This window comes from Dermacentor albipictus, chromosome 8 (genome assembly GCF_038994185.2).
Source record: "Dermacentor albipictus isolate Rhodes 1998 colony chromosome 8, USDA_Dalb.pri_finalv2, whole genome shotgun sequence".
NCBI lineage: Eukaryota > Metazoa > Arthropoda > Arachnida > Ixodida > Ixodidae > Dermacentor > Dermacentor albipictus.
In genome coordinates, this window is record NC_091828.1 from 128371328 (window position 1) to 128390435 (window position 19108).

At 46.2% G+C, this 19108-nt stretch overlaps 1 protein-coding gene across 3 annotated transcripts in view; it reads left to right on the plus strand.

Moving 5' to 3' along the window:
* Window positions 1-19108, plus strand: part of sdk (sidekick cell adhesion molecule) — a 115929-nt gene that overhangs the window by 58701 nt on the left and 38120 nt on the right. For all 3 annotated transcript variants that reach the window (XM_065452642.1, XM_065452643.1, XM_065452644.1), the window contains 3 exons: window positions 381-657; window positions 11172-11359; window positions 16085-16364. In XM_065452642.1, the coding sequence (XP_065308714.1) occupies window positions 381-657; window positions 11172-11359; window positions 16085-16364 (745 nt within the window). The remainder of the gene's footprint in view (window positions 1-380; window positions 658-11171; window positions 11360-16084; window positions 16365-19108) is intronic.

Genomic DNA, 19108 nt, shown 5'->3' on the forward strand with positions numbered 1-19108 from the left:
AAGCTAATAACTACAAGGGTGTGCACGATTGGAGAGTGTGCCCCTTAGTCAGTGAATAAGCAGACACCGATGTAGATCCCCTTCATCAGTCCTCCAAGTGAATGCAGTAAAACATAATTAGAAAATTTTATAACGTGTTCATTGCATGCTGTGTGTTCCTAGGAGCAGATGGTCATATTTCTCATTTAATAAGCTGCTCATTTTACCATAGAACACATTTAAAACATTGTAGTTTGTAGTTCAATTATATGTCCCTTTTTGAATGAGCCTGTTGGGAAATCTGTGTTTTATCAGATGTTCAGCTTAACAGCTATGCACTGTGGCAGTCCCCAAGTTGAATTCAGCTATCACTATTGTGATAAGTGGTATCTTGCATGCAGACAAGTGCCCCCGGGGCGCGGACGTTGCATGTGTCCCCGCTGGTGCCATTCACGGAGTACCGCCTGCGCCTTATGGCCACCAATGTGGTAGGGCCCAGCCCACCAAGCGAGCCTTCCCAGTGGTTCCAGACCATCCAGGCACCACCAGCACATCCCCCACGCAACGTCACTGTGCGGGCCGTGAATGCTCATGCCTTGCGTGTCCGCTGGACGCCACTGCCTCAGGTTGACTGGTATGGCGTTCCCCGGGGCTACAACGTTTCCTTTAGGGCAAAGGGTGAGTCGGCTGTTTGCTTGATAACAGGTGCATGCTCAAGGAAGGACTCTGGAATGTGTTTGTTTCACTTGCTTTAAGTGGGCCTGCTAGCTGTACACTCTTTGAAGACTCTTTGAAGAGGACTTACTGTTAGGCAATATTGGCAGTGGCAGTCACTGTAGAAGCAGGAGAGTGGGAGCAGTCTCTCCGTGTGCCCCCAGATCTATGGGTTCCCATGTGCCGCAAGAGCGCCTTTGCCCACCTTGCTGTTGCATAGCATGATTATTGAGCTCCTCGGAATGTCCAGCTGACATCATGATTATAAGAGGTAAAAAATACTTTCTTATAAGTAGTCTGAGAGCTCACCAGTATTTTGCAACACAGGCTTGTTTCAGGCTGGTTTGTAAGAATGGATTTTACAAACAGTGCAGAAAGGAATGGCATGCAACAAAGGTGACATAAACACAATGTGTATCTGAAGGCCAGCTGCAACAAGATTTCACTTGGGCTAAATTGTCTATAAATGCCTAGCGTATGCTTTCAACGTAATCTTGGCAACGCTGCAGGGCTAGTAATGGCCTAATTTCGCCATTAGCAGCTATTAAATAGTGCCTATGCAATGATGCATGCACCTGGCAGCAAAGCAGCGGTGCATCTGGTGGTGCCACAAGAATGACCGCCTAAGTGGAACCGCATCATGTTCCGTATAAAGTCTAAGTTTGACAAGATCCTATTGTGCCCTGCGTACTTTGTGCTTTAGGTGCAAGTGAAAGTGTGCGAGGGTAAGACAAGAAAGGAGTTGGCTTCTCAAGTGCCGCCTTCCCACGCGAGCAAAGTGGAAGAGGGGGAGGAGAGCGAGCTCGTGGTAATGCGATCAAGCGCATACGAGGGGTTGGTGTGTTGAGACGGTCTGGCATCATGTAAGCCGTCTTACCGCGCATTTAGTGTTGGAGGTGGCGTAACCTAGTTTCGGCAACCCGTTAGAGCGAGAGGCAGACGAAGGACTCACTCCCTGCTGCCAGCTCTTTTCATGTTAGCGTCTTCTCAGTGCAAATGAAGCAATCAGCCGCGGGGGTAGAGTGCGCACGAAAGTGTGGCTGGCTTCACTTAATTGGTACTGCTGATGTGAAGATATCGTCGACGTAGCGTGAAACCATATAATTCATCTCCGACTCCCAAATTCATCAAAATCAATTGTTTTCTCATTAAAATTTGCATTTTTAGATTGCCCGATAATTCAGAAAATTCTTCGGCCCCTTTTGTGCAAGAAAAATCGATCAGCAACTGTACTTATTTGCATGATAGGTCGAATTTCAATTCACCGAAATTTCATTATAACGAAGGGAATTACCGATTTTATTTACTTCGTTATATTGAGATTTGACTGTATATGCCGCAATAGCGCACGAAAACCAAAGGTAACATTCAAAGGTAGGTTGTATTCAAGGGCGATATTCTCGAGCGATAATTTCCAGCAGTGCATAATCTGCAAGATATTTTGTTTGTCTCTACATCGGACACGTCGAAGTAGAACAAAATCCTTTCTGACACAGCGCCAAAAATGAGCAGAAACCACATGCTGCATTTGTCACGCAGAAGAATGCGACACGGAAGACATTGTGTATATGCGGCGGCATGTCATGCAGGAATGCCATGCCGCCAGAGTGAAATGGGCAAAGTTTTATGATGGCCACAGTCCAGCCTGTCTGGCCATGAGTTTGCGCACACTTAGCACCGAGCCAAGCCGAGCCCGGCTGTGCCAATCCTCGGTTACTTATCATTCTTTACTACGGACGGCGGCAGTTGTCTGAAGTCCGGCACTTTCAGCGTGCCAGGCGGTGGCCGGTGAAGTTGGATACATCATGGTGGAGACACTAAGATCACTAAAATTTTACCCTGCTCTTTAAAGGGACACTAAGGCAAATATTAAGTCAAGCTAAAGTGATAGATTAGTGCTTAAAAATCTCTTAAGACGTCACTATTATCATGAACAGAGCCTTAATAATACAGAAATTGAAGTAAATGCTGGACGTAATTAGAGACTCCCTTGGGACATTCAAGTACTTACCCGGTGACCAAAGCACTCCTCAGTTAAATTTTTTCACTATTACTCAGCACTCGTTGCAAAAAACATACTTGTATTATAAGACAAGATAAAATTCGACTTGTCCAGATCTGTATCATTTTTAAAAAAATGAACCCATTGAAACTACCCTTGGCAGCGACGCGAGCGGTCAAAAGGTTTAGCTTTCGCTCGAGTCTGCACTGCCCACTCTTTCGCGTTCCAGTAGTTTTGTTATCGCATAGTGCTGCGCTGGGTTTTGGTGGCTCACGAAACTTGCACAAACTGCAAGTGGCAGAGAATCCAACTTTCATGTGATGTCGCAGGATGCCCAAACGGTCTACGCCACTTCACAAAAAAGCAGCTGCATCAGCAAATCCATCGTTCTGTCTTGGCTCTGTCAGGATTGGGGGCTCAATCCCTTCGTCCGTGGTCCTTTGCCAAGATTGGAGTACGGCATGAATTCGAAGGTAGCTGGCCCATGCCGTCGTCCAACTTATTTACGCTGAGATCGTTGATGAAGTGAAGAACTGCTTCTCATCGAGAACGAGGAAAAAGGGTTTATTCACAGAAACTAAGTCAGTCTAACATGACTGCTTGAGAAAAAGAGTAACAGTCCAACATGACTGTATGAGAGAAGTGACTCAGTCTAACATGACTGCTCAAGAGAAGTGTGTCCTCAGCATTCGCACAACCACAGTTTTTATACACTCGATCCGCCGGTCCTACGACGCGGCGACTGTTCGTTTACACATCACCAACTCGCAGCTGCTCTGAAGATCAGTTTACGTACACAAAGGCAACCGCGCTCTGTACACAGAGGCAACCGCGCGGGGTGCCGTTCCGGGAAACTATCGGCGCTGATCGAGGGTCGCTCGTTGTTCCGTGCTAGGCCGAAGCGTGAGACGCTCAAAACACGTCGTCCCCACGGCAGCTTGTCCAGCGTTTCAAATCAGCTCCGCGTTGGGGAACTCCGGAATCATTGTTCACGCACCGAACTAGTCCCGTCACAATGTCGAAGGGGCTGGAGGAAGGCGGCGGATTCCAACGCAAAGGCCGCTTCTTTGAACGCCTCCCAGCTGCAGCGACAGAGAGGGAGAGGTGCGCGTCTTGCACCCCTTGTCGTAATCGGGTGGCAAGGTGGCAATCTTGTTGCGCAACTCGCCATTCTTGACAGCGCCTCCATGGGCCGGAAAGTCTCGACTGTCTAGCGCTGACAACCGCTAGGCAGGAAGAGAACGGCTGCTGGTCAGGGGGGGATTGATGTCTTGGCTCGCAGCGACCACTTGTGCATTGATGTCACCGCCCCAAAACATCCAACAAGGACAGGCAACTGCAAAATGAACCCCACAACACGGCTCTGCGCCGAGATGACGTGCATTGGCTCTCACTTTAGACACGCTAGGCTTCAAAAAAAAAAAAAAACAACAACAACATAAGTGCAGAAACAAAAAAAAAAAATGCTAAATTTCACTATGCCAATTTCTGAAGCAAATTCCTGCTGACCAATTCAGCAATCATGGAGGGAATTCTGCTGAATGAGAGGGGATTTTCTTCGCTTAATAAAATTAACACTAGTAACCCTAAAATTTAGGCGGGACCCTCAAACGCAGAATTCAAAGTAGCCTGCTCAAACCATCCGCATTGCTATGCAACTTTCCCTTCTTATATCTAACGGAGAAGTTGTACTCTTGGAGAGTGAGGCTCCATAGGAGCAAGCGGCCGTTTTTGTGTGACATTTGATTGAGCCACGTCAGAGGACAGTGGTCGGTCTCGAAGATGAACTTCGCTCCGTACAAGTAACACGACAACTTCTGGGCGGCCCAAACCAAACAAGCGTATTCCTTCTCTGAAGCGCTGTAGGCTTCCTCTCTTACATTTAGTTTACGGCTGGCGTAGAGGATAGGATGCTCCTCGTTATCGTCGCCGACCTGACTAAGTACCACGCCCATACCTCTGTCGCTTGCGTCGCATTGAACTATGAATTCCTTTGTGTAGTCTGGCGCGCGAAGCACAGGGCGAGAAACCAATAGCGTTTTCAAACTTTGGAAAGCGTTCTCCTTGTCCTTATCCCAGTGTACGTTACTCGGTGCTCCCTTTCGGAGGGCGTATGTTAATGGACTTGCCAATTGCGAGTAATTCGGAATGTACCGTTGATAGTACCCCACAAGTCCCAAAAATGAACGAACGTCCGTTTTCGTGCGCGGCTGAGAAAAATCTCCAATCGTCGCTATTTTCAGCTCAGCCGGCCGTCTCATGCCCTGACCAACAACATGGCCCAGATAAGTAACCTGCGAACAACCAAACCTACACTTTTCCGCTTTCATCGTTAAGCCGGCTTCCCTCAACCGTGAGAACACCTGTTTGAGGTGCGATACGTGTTGTTCCCAGCTGTCGGAAAAAATGGCCACATCATCAAGATAAGGTAAGGCGAACTCCTGCAAGTCCTTTAGGACAATATCCATTAACTTAGAGAAGCTAAACGGCGCGTTCTTCAGCCCGAAGCTGAGTGCGAGAGGGCGAAAAGTGCCTACAGGCGAGATGAATGCGGCATAGCGGCTGGCACTTTCTGAAAGGGGAACTTGCCAGTACCCCCGCACGAGATCTATAGTTGAAATGTATTTAGCAGCGCTAACTCTTTCAATCCGTTCCTCAATGTTGGGTATCGGGTACAGCTGATCCCTAGTGATCGCATTTAACTTCCTGTAGTCAACACACGGACGAGGGTCCTTGTTAGGGGTTTCTACGAGTATTAGCGGTGACGTGTAGTCACTCTCAGCGGGCTCAATAACTCCCAACTCTAGCATGCGCTGTATCTCTGCCTCCATAATCTCTCTCTGTCTTGGAGACACCCTGTAAGGTTTTGATCTTACTGGTTCGGTAGAGGTCAGCTCAATTTCATGCGTTATCAGTTCGGTTCTACCCGGCCGATCGCTGAATCTGTCGAGATATTCCCCTAACACCCCTTTTAGCTCATCTAGCTGCTCGGGTCTTAGAGCATGAGAGCTTACCGAGTGTTCTACTACTTCTTCTAGGCCGATTTCAGAGTTGGAGGTTGCCCTATACTCCTTAAACTTGGTACCAATGCCATCCGGCTCTTTGACAGTATAGTTAACGACTCCGCTCCGCTCTACATACGGCTTCATCAAATTACAGTGATATATCCTCACTTCCTTCCTGCGACCGGGCATTCTCAAAGCATAGTTGGTATCTGAAAGTTTGTGCAACACTTTAACGGGCCCGTCCCAGTGAACTTCAAGCTTGTTCTTTCTTGAAGGTTTGAGGATCATTACCTGGTCTCCGGCGTTAAACATACGAAGCCTCGCATTCTTGTCGTAATAGAACTTGGCGTTCTTTTGAGCTAGTGCCATGTTCTTTCCGACTAGTTCTCGGGTTGCGCTTAGCCGTTCCAGTAAATTTAGCACGTATTCAACCACGGTTGGACTCCCCTCTTTCCTCCCACATCTCTCTTAACATTCTCAGTGGAGACCGGAGTGTCCTCCCATACACTAGTTCTGCTGGTGAGAACCCTGTCGCCTCATGTGGAACCGTTCGCAAAGCAAACAAAGTTGCCGGCAGACAGTTCTCCCAGTCCTCCTTGTGCTCGTAACAGAGCGCACGCAAAACTCGCTTAAGCACCGAATGCCACCTCTCTACACTGTTTGACTGAGGGTGATAGACAGAACTGTGAATTAACTTTACCCCGCACTTTTGCAAGAATGTGGAAGTCAGTGCGCTCGTGAATACTGACCCTTGATCTGCCTGAATTTCGGCTGGAAACCCAACTCGTGCAAACACTGTCAAAAGCGCGTCTACTACTTCAGTGGAGCTGAGCTCTTTCAAAGGGATTGCTTCTGGAAACTTGGTGGCCGGACACAGCATGGTAAACAAGTACCTGTAGCCTGATTTTGTTTTTGGAAGAGGCCCTACCGTGTCTATTACAAGTCGTCTGAAAGGCTCTGTTATTAAGGGCACTACCTTCAGTGGAGCTTTCCAAGTCTCTCCTGGTTTACCAGAACGCTGGCAGGCGTCGCATGACCTTACAAAGTTTTCTACATCTTTGAAACAGCCAGGCCAGTAGTATTCCATAAGCAATCTTTCCTTTGATTTGTTTATGCCTAGGTGGCCGGACCACCCATTTCCATGACAAAGACTCAAAAGGTCCTCCCGATACTTAGTAGGTATGACTAACTGATCTAAAATCCTACCCTTTCGATCTCTGTAATGCCGATAGAACAATCCTCCTCTCTCATGTATCGTTACGTTGCGCCTAGCAATGCCTTCTTTAGCTGTGTCACGTAATTTAGCTAAGCTCTCATCATTCTTTTGCTCAGCTGCCAGTGACTCTCTATCCACGCGTAAGAGTTGATCAAAGTTCTTTGAGGCCGGTGATAATAACGACCCTGTCTCGCTTGTGAGCGCGTCTGCTTGCTCTTCCTGCAGGCTAGAACTCTGACACTCTAGTGCTACGCTCTCATTGAGCGGGTCAGCTGGCAGGCTCTCCTCAGCTGTTCTTTTGTCCCTCGGGCCTAGCTCGGATTCGGGTATTGAAGTTATGCCCTTTTCTGCTTCCGCTGGAGGAGCTTGAGCATTTTCAGCCGAAAGCGCCGCGATCTTACGAGCTTGGCCTCGGGTCAATGCCTGTACTATGCCCTCCCCCAGTTTGAGCCCTCTGTCACGCAGTAACTGATTCGAACGATTCGAAAAGATGCAGGGATACTGCAGTGACAAAAATTTGGAAACTGCAGCCTCAATCTCTAGTTCCCCGAATGGTCCACTGATTTTGACTTTGGCCATGGGCAGACACACGCTGTGTTTTTCTACAACCTGTTTTATCCACGCTACTTCTCCGGTGAAGTCATCTACCATCACGTAAGACGGATGGACAATGTCCAGCGTGGCGGCACTGTCTCTTAGCACTCGGCATGGTTTTCCATTAACTTGCAGGTCGTGGAGATATGGACTTAAAAGTTCCATATTCTCATCCTTTTCCTCCACGTAGGAAAAAACTACGCTAGACTTCTCGCAGTTTACAGCTATATGTCCCAGTTTGTGGCATTTGTAACAGCGAATTGGTCTAACAGATTCGAATTTTCTTTTCTGTTCTTTTTGTGCGGTTTCTCCGTTAAGTTTCTCCTCGCTCTTTTCTGCGGGCTTTTCCGCCATGTCTACAGGCTCGGATCGTCTAGTTTGCGCACCCTTTTTGAACGGAAATGGTTTCCGCGGTCCATTTCGACCGTCCCAGTTTCCCTCCTCGGCGTTCAATTTTCTACGGGTTGCGTACTCTTCGGCTAATTCAGCCGCCCTTTCCACAGTGTTTACATTACCTCTGTCTTGCACCCACAGTTTCACAGCTTGAGGGATGGTTTTGTAAAACTGCTCTAGACACATGCATTCAATGATCATGTCTCTGCTGTCGTACGCTTCCGCGCTTTTAAGCCACTCAACTAGGTTGGCCTTTAAGCTATATGCAAACTCCGGATAGCCCTCGCTATCTTTCTTGCCTGTGCTCCTAAACCTTTGCCGAAAAGCTTCGGCTGAAAGGCGGTATTTCTTCAGGAGACTAGCCTTAACTTTTGCATAATCATATGCATCCAGCACACTCAGTCTGGCGATTACTTCCGCCGCCTCACACGGCAACATAGACAGCAACCGCTGTGGCCATGTACTCGGGCCGAAGTTCATCTTCTCGCAAGTCCTTTCAAAATTGCACAGGAACAAGCCTATGTCGGTCCCGACCTCAAATGGCTTTAATAGCCTGTCCATGCGGTACGATTCTGCCTCACTTGATTGTCCCAGAGCGCCTTCACTTCCTTGAGACATCTCCAAACGTTTGCTTTCAAGTTCCAGTTGCATTTTTCTTAACTCGCGATCTTTATCGCGTTCCTCTCTCTCTTGTTTTTCTCTGTCCCGTTCTTCTCTTTCTTTTTCCCGTTTCTCTCTCTTTTTGAGAAGTTCCAATCCCATTTCAATATCTTCCTCACTGGCCTGATTGGAAATTAGCTCCAATAATTCCGATTTGAGCATTTCCTTGCGTACATCTAGGCCCAGTTCCTCACCAACAATCAACAACTCGTCTCTCAGCAGTGTCCTTAACTCCATGACTGCTGCTTTACTGCCTTGATTCTGCTCTCTAAATCTAGCTAGGAAGACACAACCTAGCTAACACACAACAATCTAGCTTCCCTACTGTTCTAAACAGAACAACCACAAAATGAAGCCTAGAGAGTCAAAGCAAAAACCAAGCACTCACCGCAGATACAGCACCATGTCGCAAAGTCCATCTCACCGCTGTCAGCCAGTTGTCAGGATTGGGGGCTCAATCCCTTCGTCCGTGGTCCTTTGCCAAGATTGGAGTACGGCATGAATTCGAAGGTAGCTGGCCCATGCCGTCGTCCAACTTATTTACGCTGAGATCGTTGATGAAGTGAAGAACTGCTTCTCATCGAGAACGAGGAAAAAGGGTTTATTCACAGAAACTAAGTCAGTCTAACATGACTGCTTGAGAAAAAGAGTAACAGTCCAACATGACTGTATGAGAGAAGTGACTCAGTCTAACATGACTGCTCAAGAGAAGTGTGTCCTCAGCATTCGCACAACCACAGTTTTTATACACTCGATCCGCCGGTCCTACGACGCGGCGACTGTTCGTTTACACATCACCAACTCGCAGCTGCTCTGAAGATCAGTTTACGTACACAAAGGCAACCGCGCTCTGTACACAGAGGCAACCGCGCGGGGTGCCGTTCCGGGAAACTATCGGCGCTGATCGAGGGTCGCTCGTTGTTCCGTGCTAGGCCGAAGCGTGAGACGCTCAAAACACGTCGTCCCCACGGCAGCTTGTCCAGCGTTTCAAATCAGCTCCGCGTTGGGGAACTCCGGAATCATTGTTCACGCACCGAACTAGTCCCGTCACAATGTCGAAGGGGCTGGAGGAAGGCGGCGGATTCCAACGCAAAGGCCGCTTCTTTGAACGCCTCCCAGCTGCAGCGACGGAGAGGGAGAGGTGCGCGTCTTGCACCCCTTGTCGTAATCGGGTGGCAAGGTGGCAATCTTGTTGCGCAACTCGCCATTCTTGACAGCTCATTACCGCTGTCTATCGGGTGCCATGTTACTAACTGACGGCAGCAAAAGGTGGCGGTGGCGTATGCAACGTCACCACTCTTCCGTTTGGGCGGCGGGAGATTTGAATTTTGAAAACAATATTCAAACCCTTCAGATGCAGTTTTCTCATAAACTAAGTCTTTTCTTGGCATGAAACAAGTGTTGCGAGGCTTCTGGAATGGTATTTAAACAGTCCACGTCAACTTAGCATTTGCGTTTAGTGACCCTTTAAACATGACCCCCAGCAGCATGGCAGTCAGTTGTTGCAGCGCTAGCGGACAAGTGTGCGGTGAGCGAGTGCATCATTGTTTGTCGAAGGCACAAATGCAACACGCTCGCTTCGGTGAACCCGAACAGCATGCTGCTGGTCTGGCAAGTTAGCAAGCGATGCACCCTGTTCCAGCTGTTCCGGCGTGCAATAGGGCATGTTCTGTTCCTGCGCCAGCCATACTATACTGTGAAGCGTCCAATTTTCATCTATGTAGCGTAACTGCGGCACACGTGGTTCGCATCTGCATTAAGCTGGACTATACCGCACATTTAGCTTGGTCACCCTGATGCGCTCTTCTTTGAGCGGAGGTAGAACATATCAAGAACCTGCTTTTGAATGTAGACAGCCAGATAGAGAAAACCGGCTAGAGCTTAGTCAGACTTTGCATTAAAAGAACATTGTGGGCATGCAACGGCGCTGTTACAGTGCATGAAGCAGCTAGCAAAGTATACTAACTCTGTGGCTAGCAGACGTGCAGGATGTGTTCGCTGATACACCGGAACGAAATACAAGCAAGGAAAGCAGATGGCACAGGCACTGATTCTCAACATTCTTAACTGTATATAACTTCTGCCAGGTGGCAATGGCGGCATCTTTTTTTGTTTAAGTATGAAAAACATTGATTTTTGTGAGCTGTTTGTGATGCATTGACTCGTATTTCAAGTATAATATTTTGCACAGAGGCGGCTGCATTTCTAAGTTATCTGAAACTGGGCTTTTTACGCGGTCAAAAATTTCGTTGAAGTTGGCTAATACTGTTGGGGTTGAGTTATAAAAATGTCAGGAAAGATTGAGCAATCATCAATTCTTTTTAACCGCAACAATCCCAGTGATGTAAACAGAATGATGGTGTAAATGTGACAGCTTTTTTATGACATTAAACATTGGCCTACCAAACACCTACCCAAAGAGTTTCGGAATGACATGCCGAGGTTTCTAAGCTTAGACCAAGCATGCATGCATGTACAGCCTTGCTAAAACATTACTGTTACATGATCTCTGGAAATTCTGTTCTCAGTAAGCTCATTTTCCTCCTTAGCATCTGATCTTCCTTTGCAATGGCCTTCTGGACTGACTGCATGTTTGCCTCTCACACAGATGAACCTGACTTCAAGTGGACTGTTGTCGAGGATCACAATGCCAACAGCGTGGTGCTGGACAACCTGCAGGCATTCACACCCTATGAGGTGTTCATGGTGGCTTTCAATGATGTGGGTGCCAGCAGTGCCAGTGCCATCTCATCTGAGCGCACCCGTGAAGCGGCCCCCTCTGCTGGCCCTTCCCAGGTATTGAGGCTGGAACTGGGCTGTCTTTGGCCACATTCGCTGTTCAAAAAGAATATTTTGGTGGCTACAGCCAGGAATCAACTAAATGCTCATCCTCAGAGTTTTAGAAAAAGCTTTTGCCCTAGTACACATTCACGCAAAGCGCATGGACTTCTAGTGTGCGAAGATGTCGCCGCCCATCTACAGTGAAACCCCATTAAACCGTAGTTGGCCGGAGCTCGGGAAAGGTACGTACTAAACGGTAGTACGGTTCAACCGAAATAGCATGAGATCGCCCACTTACCTGTCGAAAACGGAACTCAGAGAGAGTGTGATGAAAGGGCAAAAAAAAACATGCAGTATTTATTCACTTCGCGCGACAAACGTGTTATTTTCATTTGATGCCACGGTGGCCTAGCACGACGACTCCTCAAACTTACTGAAGCTGCGTGCCAGCTTTTCAGCCAGCCCCCTCTTCTCGGCAAACACTCGCATGGCAGATTCCTCGTTGGCATTACATATTCTCCGTGCACGCGCGCAGCAGTGCTGCAGAAGTCCCGGGGCACCTTTCTCATTGTTGGGTGCCAGAGTTTGGAATAGTTACGTTATCGCGCCCCTTTTCTCGTCGCGACGATTGCATCCATGAGGCTGACGTATCGCGTAGTTTCTGCCACTGTCGGGCCTGAATTGCTCGTGCTGTCGCTTTCCGTGTCGTCCGTGTCGCTAGTCGACACTTCGGCAACAACAGAGGCAACGACAGCAAAAAGTCGAACCTCGTAGCCGACAGCTCTTCGCGATCGCAGCAGCGCTGCTGAGCAACTTCTTCGCATTCCAAATGCCATACACCATAGTCAACAGCAGATCCCTGTCACGTGCCAGCGCCGACTTCTTCGTGTCACGTTCAATAGCACGGATGATGTCTAATTTTTCTTCTATGCTGAGCACCTGGCGTCTTTTTTATCCGAGCTTCAGCATGACGCTAGTCCTCGCTAGCACGGTGCCGCAACGCTCTCTGCATGGCTCTCTGGCACGCCGTCGAAATGATGTTGATGTGGCTTCACGCACAAACGCACAGGGCGCTTGGAGGCTGTTGTTCCGATCTCTGAGGCTTGCTGTTCTGCCGGGCCGCCCGATAGAGAGGACGTACCGCCGTGTTTGCGCGACGAAAAGTGGAAGTGTTACGTTTTAACCGATGCGTACGCAATAAGCTGTACGGTTTATGCGAATACAAAACACATGTTCAATGGCCGCTGAGTCAGGAATTTGTCTTTACTACTTTTAAAACGAAACTACTGTTTAAGCTGGTACGGTTTAACGAGGCTTTACTGCATTGCGTTTTATGGCTTGCCAACTCTTCATCTTTAATTCAGTTCGAATTTATTCACATCATGCAGACATGGGCAAGCTTGGGCAAAAAGCCACACAATTTGCTTGAAATAAGCCAAAGCCCCCATGTACAAGGCATACAATAGAAGCATACAAGTGTATTACATACATGTAATAAAATGGAAAAGCGTGTCGAGTAGACTTACTTTAATTCGACTACGATTAATTCAATTTTTTGGTTAATTCAATCCTGACCAAAGGTCTCGGCTGTTGCCCATGCATCTGTATGTGACCAAATTTCGATCCTGAAACTAGCCATCATAGAACAATTCGAACTTGATTGGTCATCATGCACGTGCCCAACCTCTATGGTGACCACCGCAGTGGTGACTCCAATAGTGGCAGCGTCCATCTTGGTGGTGCCTAGGGTACAGAAAATGTGGATATCTCAGATGCGCGGCTAAGCATTCCGAGCATCGGCGACGGCAAACCTTACAACCAGGATTTGGCGCGGAATACTCCGACATGCAGCTAAGCCCTTTAGCACACGGTGTTTTGGAATTCGCGACCAAGCGTATCACACATGCAATCCTTGGGCCCGCAGCTAAGCATTTTGCTCATAGGTGTCTCCGACTTGGTGATCGAGCACATTGTGCAAACTTCTCGGAGCCACACCTAAGCATATTGTGCATCAGTGCCTCCGACTGTACGACTAAGTACATAGAGCGTTGACTCCTCGAGACTGCGGCTAGGCATTTCGTACATCAGCACCTTGAACTGTGCGACTAAGCACATCAAGGGTCGACTCCTCATACCCACGGTTAGGCATTTTGCACATTGGCATCTTGCACCCTCCCAGACCCTTCAGATCTCAGATTCTTTGACAGGTGGCAAATCACGCCGAACCTGACAATGAAACAGTTAAGATGGCACCTGCTCTTTACCATCGGCGCTGGCTTTGGTTATGTGTAGAGCGGTGATCAAGTCATGTGATGCGCAGTCCTGGCATTGCGATAACCCAACTGCCGTAAAGTTGACTTAGCCCATCTATATTTTAAAGACTGGAAAGAAAATTTTTCTCTGCAATAAGTAAAAAATGGCTACAAAACAGATCCACTGCTAAACTGAGAAGCCCATTGGTATTCAGTACAACAGATCATCACTAATTCGTTAGTTCCAGAGTGAAAAAAACAAAAACACTTGATTCTACCCAACAGAGATTCTATTGATAAAAAAATATTTACCAGACATTCATGTGCTTGAAATTTTCTGATATTTGACATTCAGTTCGATATTTGGCTTTCTTTCTTGATGCGATTCAACTCAATGTCTACTATTCGGTATTCGCACACCCATAGTCTTCACATTACCAATTGTGGAACGCTAGAACTCAGCCCCTCATAGATCGTCTTGTGACTTCAGTACACAAACTTTGTTTCAATCTTCAATTACAGTAGTCTCTGCTTAAATGAAACTTGAAGGGACAGAAAAATGTATTCATATGAAGTTTCATTGAAGCAAAGGACACAAATATCACCAACAACTGTTTCATTTTAGAACAATCTGAGTGTTTTGAGATTACTGTAGTAAAAGAAAGGGTCTTTAAAGGAGGACGTGGCAATGAAAAAAAATTTTTTTATTATTTATGGGAATTGACGAAATTTGGCATGCAGGTGTGATTTGTTATGCTGATATCATTACTGAAATCAGTTTTGAGCTATCTATTATAGTTCTTGAGTTGAAACACTAGACATCCTCTAATGGTCATCCCCAAAATTAATTAATTATGCATAAGGTTGTCGAGATTTTGATAGCAGCATGATCAAAAAAATCCATTATGTGGAATAAAGCTATTGTTTTATTTTTTAAATGCCAAAATAAGCACAAAAGCTTTTTCTGAACTTTTTTGTGCATATTGTCTTACTAACGACCTTTGCAAAAAACCCATTATACATTTTTTTTATGAGTGCAGATGAAAATGGACAGCTTTATTGCACTCATCAATGTTTCACGATCTAAGTGCAAAAGACAGAATGATTCGATTCTGTCTTCATTCGTTGTGAAATTGCACTGGGATGACTGAAAGCAACTGCACAAAAAATGAAAGCTGAGGTCACGGAGCTTAAAGTTTTATTTGCTGGAAGCATCAAAAGCAGTTTTTATTAGTGGTATTTATAGATATGGAGAAGGCATATGACACAACTTGCCGTTTTGGAATTCTTCGTGATCTGGCTGGTATGGGTGCCTTCAAGAAATCTTAAAACGCGAGCCATGTTATCATCTGGTTTGCCTAGGAGCCTGTCGTGGTGCGCAAGATAGATTTAGTTGTCGATGATTAAATAGATTAGTTGATGGTAGATAGATTTGTTGATGATTTTTTTTTTTGTTTTTATGACGTGCAGTTATGGACGGAGAAGCCTCTGTCTCGAAAGATTTATGTTTTTTTACACCTGTCTTGACCCGCCTGCCTTCACGCATGAAATGCCTTCTGAAGGAATTTTATGTTTTTCTACCTTTTCATGCGCCTTGTCGATAGCCATGTGTGCTGGCTATACGAGCCAAGATGCCAGAAGCTCCTCACACCTTTTGCTTCTGCACATTCCAAGCTTGTCAAGCGCGGCATTCCAAAGTTATTTTTTTGAAATGCCCTAGTAAAATTGTGCCATCATTTGATGCAAGACAGTTATCAAAATCAGGTGGTGCACCTCCAGGCAGCAGGCTACCCAATTGATCTTCTCATTGCTGAAATATATGAACAAGGTTCTACTGTAGTATTGCCATTCAATATGTTTGTTGAATTTATCCTGTACCTTAGAAGAGTTAACTGCTGGGCTAGTTGGTGATACACCAATGAGGCAGGCGGCCGTTTTAATTAGTTCTATTTAACCAGAGTTCACAAATAGATGTGCTCCGTTTAACCAAACATTGTTAGCATTGCGCCTGTAGTGGTGAACCAAAGTTTACCATTGTTTCATTTGTCCACCATTATCATTTAAGCAAGTTTCATTTATGCGGAGTCCGCTGTAAATCATCATTTATACAAAATTAATAAATTGGGATGGTTTTGCATCATCAAAAATTACATGTAATTTCTTCTAATTATTAGCTTTCTTCATTACAAATCTTATCTCTGTATTCTTCTGATTGGTCGATGAAAACTAGTCAAAGTTAGCTAAATCAGCATGATGGTATGATTTACAGCATACACTGTTTACAGACAGTGCTGGTTTCCTACGACTTGACATCGTAGTAGTGTTACAGGGTGCCGTTAAGTAATGTTCTCTTTTTGCCATCTCAATACTGCTCCTCCTTCACATTTGGGCCAACATTGTATGTATTTTCTACAATGACACATGCTGTGTTTTCATAGTGCTGACTTCATAGCTGTGTTTGCGAAAATAGCATGATGTGTATTTGCAGGTGACAGCCAAGGCCACCTCATCAACCACTGTGGTGGTGTCCTGGGGTCCTGTGCCTCGGACACACCGCAGCGGTGTCTTGGAAGGTTATCGGGTGGTGTACCAGGCAGCCAGGGAGTCGGCACCCATGCGCAAACACATTGAAAGCAATGCCACTTTCACCACCACCCTGACGGAGTTGCGAAAGTACACTGCATACTCAGTGCAAGTGCTGGCATATACTCGTGTAGGCGACGGAGCCCTCAGCCTGCCACCCATATCAGTCACCACATTCGAGGATGGTGAGTGGACGGTGTGATAGGCTGCTGTGTTGCATATGCTGTTTTGTTGCAAATGCTTTTTGGTCCCCTACTAGTCGATCTGTGCACATGTGCCCGATGAAAAATTTTATTGTACCGCGGCACTGCTATGGGACCATTAGAAAGCATGTGCCAAGGACAAGATTTTCTGTATTTTGGGCCTCTGCACCCACTATTTGACAGTGAAGTGCTAAGTGTTGCACAATATTTTAATGCGCCCATAGACACACAGTAACCTCTTCTATCTGAGTGTAAGGATTTTGCAATGTGCCAAATGTAATGCTTATGGGGAAAATATACTTATTAAAGTGCATGATTTTCACGCTTATTTAGCTAAACTTGTCATTTGTTTCTGTATGGTAGGAGCAGTTTCTTGCATCTCTTGTCCTCTAATTGTGCTTGGTACCAAGGAAAGCTCACCTGAATTCTGAATTGAGAGATGCGCAAGCATGATGAGCAGCATTTCAAACAGCATTTTCCATCAACAGCTATGCATATTCCGGCCTGTTGGCACTCCAATCACACTACACCGATGCCAAGAGTCTGCAGACAAATTGCTGATGGCCTTGTGAGCAACTTGTCCGCAAGGCAGGAACAAACTTATGGGCGAGAGTTCAGTGATTTTGTTGTCGCACTACAACGGTTTAGTGTGGGAAACATGGTGGTGTCTTCAAGGCGCCGGCCGGCCGTTCGGATCCATCAAGTCCCCATTCTACACTGTTTCGTCCTATCATTCCCAACAAATACTTGTGTACTCGCCGTGGTTGCTTAGTGGCTTTGGTGTTACGCTGCTAAGCACGAGGTCACGGGATCAAATCCTGGCCGTATTTCGATAGGGGCATAATGCAAAAACACCCATGTACCGTGCAGTGGGCGCACATTAAAGTACCCCAGGTGGTCAAAATTAATCCAATGTCCCCCACTATAGCATGCTTCATAATCAGGTGGTTTTGGCACGTAAAACCCCAGATATAATTATATTATTAAATACTTGTATTTGCTTGAGATTTTGGTCATGATCCTTCGAGAGCAAAGTGTTAGTGACAGCTGGTCACTGTATTGACTGGAGATGGCTTTTGAGATTTTAGCCGCTGTCAGATCTCAGAGGCCATTCATTAAAAACGATTTGTTGGGAGCAAAATGTGAAAACACCCATATACTTAGATTTAGATGCACGTTAAAGAACCCCGGGTGGTCACAATTTCCGGACTTTCCCACTACAGCATGCCTCATAATCAGATTGTAGTTTTGGCACGTAAAACCTTATTTAAAAAAGAAAAGATATGTTACAAATGCTTGCTTGTACGATAGATCGCGCCATGACTTTCTGCATTGTGCGAATAGAAATAAAAACTGCCTTGCCAATGAAAGCGAAAGCACTGGATGACCATTGCGTGTTCACTACCGCCATCTTTGTGAAATATCGTACGGTGGACCCAGGTTCCAAATGCCATCGTAAGCGCACAATAGTCTCTTTTCATAGCTTAAAGCGACCTGTCATAACAGTAGGTTTGCATTTACATGGCGGGCTTGAAAATATCATGCAACAGGGTGCTGACTCCCAGCTGCAGACGCATTTACATGGACAGCAGACGGACATACGAAAAAGGGGGGTGGGCGAGAAGGGGGGTTACGTTGCGTGGTACGTCGTGTCGAGCGATGCGATGTGCATTCCCCGCTTTGACCCTCGTAAACCACCTGTCACAAATATGGCAAAACCCACCTGTTTGCTGGAAGAACAGGAAAGCAGTACCTTCTAAGCAGTAGAAGATTGCCATTAAGGGTAGTATGGCCAACTATTAAACTGAAAGGCCCATACGTATTTAGGACAACTTTGCTATTTATTCAGCTTCAGAGGGAGAAAAAGCACTTAATCCTATTTGACAGTATTAGTAGTAGCAGTAAACTTTATTTAGAAAAAAAAAAAGAATTGTGCAACAGACATTCTATCGATAAAAAATATTTTCCACACCTTCATATACGAACTGAGTTGTTAACAGTGCTAGCATACTATACAGATCAATTGATAGATACCTAAGTTACTGATAGCTAGCAGATTCTTGTTAAGTAATGTGATTGGCCTGCTGAGCATGTATAGCACTCTGTTTTTAAAGCGAAACTATTAAGGGCTACTTTTCGCACTATAGTGTCCTGCGCGTAGAAAAAATCCTGAAGATAATGCAATGCTGAGCCGACCTGCAGTCGAGGTGATGCAGGCGTTAAGCACTCCCCATATGTGGGCCGATCTCGAATGTAGTGAAATGCTGGGCCGACCTGCGGCAGAGGTGCCGTTCGCCATTAACTCTTTCGTTACCACGCCTATTCAAATTGATCACCGGTGATCAATGCTATTGATCGCCGATTTTGACACGTTGGAGCCGTTTATCCATTTAAGGCCATCCAGCAGTTAGTGCAGGCATTGCACTTTCAGTATCAGTTTAAATTATCGCGATCCGGCGATGTTGTGATTTTTGACAGACCTTTTTGCGAACTAATGTGCATATGTTGTAGCGAAAAGAGGCATGGCTGTCACCTTCTGCCACGCTTGAGAAAAAAGCATGCTGCTGACGATTACGCCGCACCAGCATCAAAATTTTGTAATCAAATCATCATCATCATCATCATCAGCCTAGTTACGCCCACTACAGGGCTAAGGCCTCTCCCATACTTCTCCAACTACCCCGGTCATGTACTAATTGTGGCCATGTTGTCCCTGCAAACGTCTT